The sequence below is a fragment of the Athene cunicularia genome, assembly GCF_003259725.1.
Source record: "Athene cunicularia isolate RWA chromosome 10 unlocalized genomic scaffold, athCun1 chr10_part1, whole genome shotgun sequence".
NCBI lineage: Eukaryota > Metazoa > Chordata > Aves > Strigiformes > Strigidae > Athene > Athene cunicularia.
Window position 1 is genome coordinate 7,557,288 of NW_020799112.1, and position 4,787 is coordinate 7,562,074.

The 4,787-nt window shown below is 61.6% G+C and overlaps 1 protein-coding gene across 1 annotated transcript; it reads right to left on the reverse strand.

Annotated features, from left to right (window-relative positions):
* Nucleotides 1-763: 763 nt before the first annotated feature.
* Nucleotides 764-4,781, reverse strand: MFAP1 (microfibril associated protein 1). Its single transcript, XM_026856142.1, has 9 exons — nt 4,688-4,781; nt 4,377-4,596; nt 3,595-3,724; nt 3,100-3,287; nt 2,870-2,978; nt 2,639-2,799; nt 2,229-2,388; nt 1,516-1,605; nt 764-1,410 (listed from the first exon to the last, which is right to left on the reverse strand). Exons 1-9 carry the CDS (start codon nt 4,764-4,766, stop codon nt 1,228-1,230), a joined length of 1,320 nt encoding a protein of 439 aa, XP_026711943.1. The 5' UTR covers nt 4,767-4,781; the 3' UTR covers nt 764-1,227.
* Between the last annotated feature and the right edge of the window lie 6 nt (nt 4,782-4,787).

Here is a 4,787-nt window from a genome sequence, read left to right on the forward strand (position 1 = left end):
CGACCCTCGGGTGCAGCTGCCATCTCGTCACCAAGGCTGCACCCACAGACAATCCCAGAGCCCCTGGGGTGGGCAGCTGGGCGCCCCCCCCCCAGCCCGGCCCCCACACGGTTCCTGCGGCTATTTCCCTGCAGATGACAGAGATGGAGATCTCCCGGGCGGCCGCGGAGCGCAGCCTGCGTGAGCACATGGGGAACGTGGTGGAGGCACTCATCACCCTCACCAACTGAGCACCGGGCGGCCTCTGATCTCACCCAATAAAGGCACTGGTGGGAGCAGGCTGTCAGTGTGGTCCACACAGCACTGGGCACCTGCCCTGGGAACACACGTGGCACTGGGGAACCCATGACCGGAGCAGGACGAGGGGACCTGCCTGAGCTACTCTTCCCACTTTTAACCTCGTCCCCGCCAGGGCAGCAGCTCCCATCACTCCGTTGTCCCTGCTCAGGGGCTGGCGGGTGCACCCCAGGCCTGGCAGCGCCACGCTGGCCCTTCCTACCTCACTGGGGTGGCCTGGGAGCTGGAAGAGGTTGCACTGGGGAAGAGGGGCAGAGAGAAGCCTGGAACCCCCGGCTCAGGGCCTGGAAACATGAAGACTATTATTAATGTCACCCCCGGGACTGTGCTACCTTGTGTCTCCCATCCTTGGGGAGCTGCAGCCCCAGGCACAAGGGTGACAGTCACCCTCACACCCACACACCACCCTCACCTGCCATCGGGATGGCCACGCTCCATGGACAGCAGGGCCAGAACATGTAAGAAAACTTTTAATCAAACTGACCCTCCCCCCCGGGTAGAAAAGCCAAGCCCTGCAGGAACAGGGTGAGGAGATGGGGGCACCGCTGTTCCACGCCAAAAAAAAGGGCCCAAATGGTCGACAGGGCAGGTACAAGCAATAGGGAGATGCTGTGGGCCAGACAGCTATAAAAGTCCGCTAATTCCCCCAGAAGTGGGTGTGCTGGAGCCGGAGGTGTTGCCGTACTCCTGCCCAGCCCCATCAGGTGCTGCCGAGACCATCGTGACGGCAGCACAGCCACGGGCCTGGACAGCGCCCACAGGGCCCAGCGCTGGGCAGGGAGCCCACCAGGCTGCTGAAGCGCTGGGGCAGGCATGGCCCAGGGGCAGGGGAAGGGCTTGTCACTGCACAAGTCCTGGCATGGCCCTGTGTCCCTCGTCCCTGCCGTGGCTTCCAGCAGCTGGCAGAGAAGCACTCTCCTGCCCACGGACTTAAGTGGTTTTCCGCTTCTTGGCCGAGGGTCTCTCAAAGACGTCCCGTACGCCCGCTGCTTTCTGCTTAAAGAACTTGGTGTTCTGGGCGCTCTCCTGGCCCCAGGCCGAGTCAAAAGAGGTGGTGTCCTGGTCCACCAAGTGCGTGTACTTCGTCCGCCCTGAACGCCCGAAGTTCTTGACCTGGGGAGCATAACAGCTGGTGAGCAGCTGTCCAGCAAGGACGTGGGGACCCGCTACCCCCACCCTTGACCCCTTGGGCCAGCACCCACTGGCCAGTGCACCCACCTGCATGACTTTGGGCAGGATGGTCTTGTTGAAGTGGTCCTCAAGGGTCGGGGCGCTGAAGTCCCTCTTGTACACCTCCTCATCCTCATCCTGCGGGAGAGGGATGTGCCTGCTCAGCCTGCCAGTTCCTGGCAAGTGCCAGCAGCCCATGAAAGTAGGGAAGAGCCACCAGCAGCCCGTGGCGGCTGCCACGGTGCCTGCAGCGCTATTGACCTACTACTGGGGGGGGAGGGAAACGCAGGCATTGTGCCTCAGCCTGCCTCTGGCAGCCGCCCTCATGTCCCCTCAGGTCCCTTCCCCGTAGCTGCAGCCTGCACACAGCCGGCTCGGTTCCGAGAGGATCCATCAGCCCCAGCAGTGGCGTGGGGTTGGCTCCATCTCAGCGGGGAACCCTCAGCCTGCTCCAGTGAAGCAGCGCAGGCTGGCTCCAGGTGGAACCACGTGTGTCTCACAAGCCAGCACCTCGCAGGCTGCTGTGGCCTCGCCGCTTGCCCTCTCCCACCCACGTTGGTGTCACCGCTCTGTCCCCTCTGCCCAAAGAGCTGGCCACACTCAGATCACCTCAGTTGCTTCAGCCTCCCAGGGCTGCTTCCCAGGGCGCTGCAGTGGGGGCTCCCCACAAGGAGATGTCGTCCCCGGGGTCCCGTGCAGCTCCGCCTGCGTACAGACCCAGCCCTGCCGCTGGTGTGGCTGGGCCCTTGCTAACCACTCACCATGAAGAAGGCTCCACGGTGGTAGTACTTCTGCAGGAACTTGTATTTGCCCTTCACTGCCTTGTTGGTGATGACCTTGCCATTGGCCCGAAGCTCAGCACGGCGCTCCTCCTCTGTCAGGTTCCGCATGCGCTCAATCTCCGCCTTCTCCTTCTCCATGCTGGGCAGGACAAACCCCTGAGAGCCCCTGTCCCTGCAGCACCCTCCCACCAGAGCCACTCTTGCGAGCCATGGGATTACGCATTTGCTGATGGGGAGCACAGACTCCCCACGGGCAGGCAGGAAGGGCTGAGGCACATGGTCTGGCTCAGACCATGCTGCCAAAGGGAAGCCCGAGGAAGAGACTCCAGCTGCCCACGGGGCCTGGGCCTGTGCATTCCCAGCCTTGGCTTTACGCAGATGATACTTACGCTTCTCGTTCTTCACGGTCCCGTTTGATACGCTTCAGCTCGCGTACTTTCCAGGCCTCATACTCCTCCTCATCGTTCTCATCATCTGTATCGAGAGCATCCAGCGCTGCCAGCGAGCGCTTGTTCTCCTCCAGCTCTTTCTTTGCTTCCTCTTCTACGATCTGCAGTGAGGACCAAGCTAAGCCTGCTGCAGTGACTGCCCCCACGCCACCCCAAGCCCACCCTCAGCACCTTCAGTGTGTACTTGCGTCTCTCCTCCGCCAGCCGTTTTGCCTCCTGCTCCAGCTCCTTCTGCTTCAGTGCTTCTGCTTCTCGCTCCTGAACTGTGATTCGGTCCTTCCTGCAGGCAGGGACCACAACAGCCTTCAGCCCCACAGTGAGGGAGACACAGCAGTGGTGTCTGCTCGGCCCCCAGCTCCCGTGTGCTCACCCTGGGGTGAACACACAGCCATTTCACTCACTTGCGGATGAACACAGGTTTGAGACGTGGCTCCATTTCATCCTCGCTGTCCGTGTACTCCTCATACTCAGACTCTGACTCAGACTCTTCTCCGGATCGACCCTCATCTTCCAACTCCATCACTTCCATCTCCTCAGTTTTCCTCTCCTGTGCTCGTTGGCGCATCATCCCACGCCGACGCTCAATCTCCTAACGGAGACAAACAGAGCGGAGTCAGATGAACAGCCCCGCTACTGCTCCCCTCTCACTATCCTGTTAAAAATGTGCAGTGTCTGGAGTGCTGGCTCTAAGTCAATAAACCTGTCCCTCCGGAAGCATGGTGGCCTCTCCCAGCATCCCATCCCACGCAAGAGGACAGTGACCCTCCAGTTAAGTCATGGCCAGCTGTGACACTTGTCCAGCTCCACCAGACAACCCCCATGCCTGTGCAAAAGGCAGTTCCAGCCTGTGCCATCAGGAGCTTCCCCGGGCCCATTATTCAGCTCTGCAAGCGTACCTCATCATCGATCTCCTCCTCCTCCTCCTCGCTGGTGTCCTCCCGCTCCAGGCGCCAAGCTTCCCCCTCCACCTCAGAGTCACTTTCTCCAACCACTTCAGGCTCCACGATTTTACGGTGTCTTGCCAGCCTGAGACAGACCACAGTTGAACGACAGCACTTCAGATGTAAACAAGCTGCAGGAAGTTACTATTCATGAATCGTTCTTAACGAGAGAGTGGTAGTTGCTGGAACTGCTGAGTGCGGGCAAACCCCCCATGTTCCTTCCAGGAGGCTGGAAGGGCTGGGCACCGGCAGCTCCTCCCTGCCCATGCTCCGAGTAGGAACAGAGCTCCCAGCGCAAACCTCCCCGTTACTGGGACTGAAAACTGTAGCAGCTCCACGGGAGGAAGCAAATGGCACTTGGTTACTCCCTGCCTGGAGCACACTTTCCATGACCCTGTAAACTTCCCACTACCCCAAGCATCAGCATGTTGTGCTAGTTTTTATTTCTGAACCCGTTTTTACCTGCACCCCCTCAGCCACACACAGACATGGGGCAGTGCCCTGGGAAACAGTGACTCCGGGTTGGAAGGGCTGTTCACACCAGGGCTGGAGCCCACGGCACGCTGCAGCACAGACGCGAGAAGAACCAGAAACTCTCCTGCGCTGCCTGGGGAACGTTCCCAGCTTCTGCCCGGTTTTCCTGCAGCCCCTCACTGCTGCACAGGGTCTGGACTCCCCAGCCCTCTGCACAGGGAAGCACGGCAGGAGCACAGCTCCCCGCCAAGCCCAGCACTCACCGCTCCTCCACATCTTCAGCGATGCGGTTCTGGAGGCGCCGGAGCCGAGGGTCGTTGGCGAGTTCCTCCTCCTGCTCCTCGGGCTCCACCTCCTGCTCCTTCGCCTTCTTGATGAACTGGAACTCCTCATCCTCCTCCTCCGAGGACTCCATGGGCGCATAGTCGGGCCGCTTCCCCGACACATACCGCTTCACCTTCACCTTCTCCATGGAGAGCTCGCCTGCGGGCGACCGGGCCGTCATCAGGGGCCCCGCGCCCGGGCCGGCGCTCCCCCGCCTCGCGACGGGACCGGCCGCGGCCCCCCCACTCACCCTTCTCGTTGCGGACGGGCACGGCGCCCGCCGTGGACTGGATCGGCGGCTGCTTCATGAGGGCGCTGGGCACCGACATGGCGGCGGCGGGGCTGGGGCC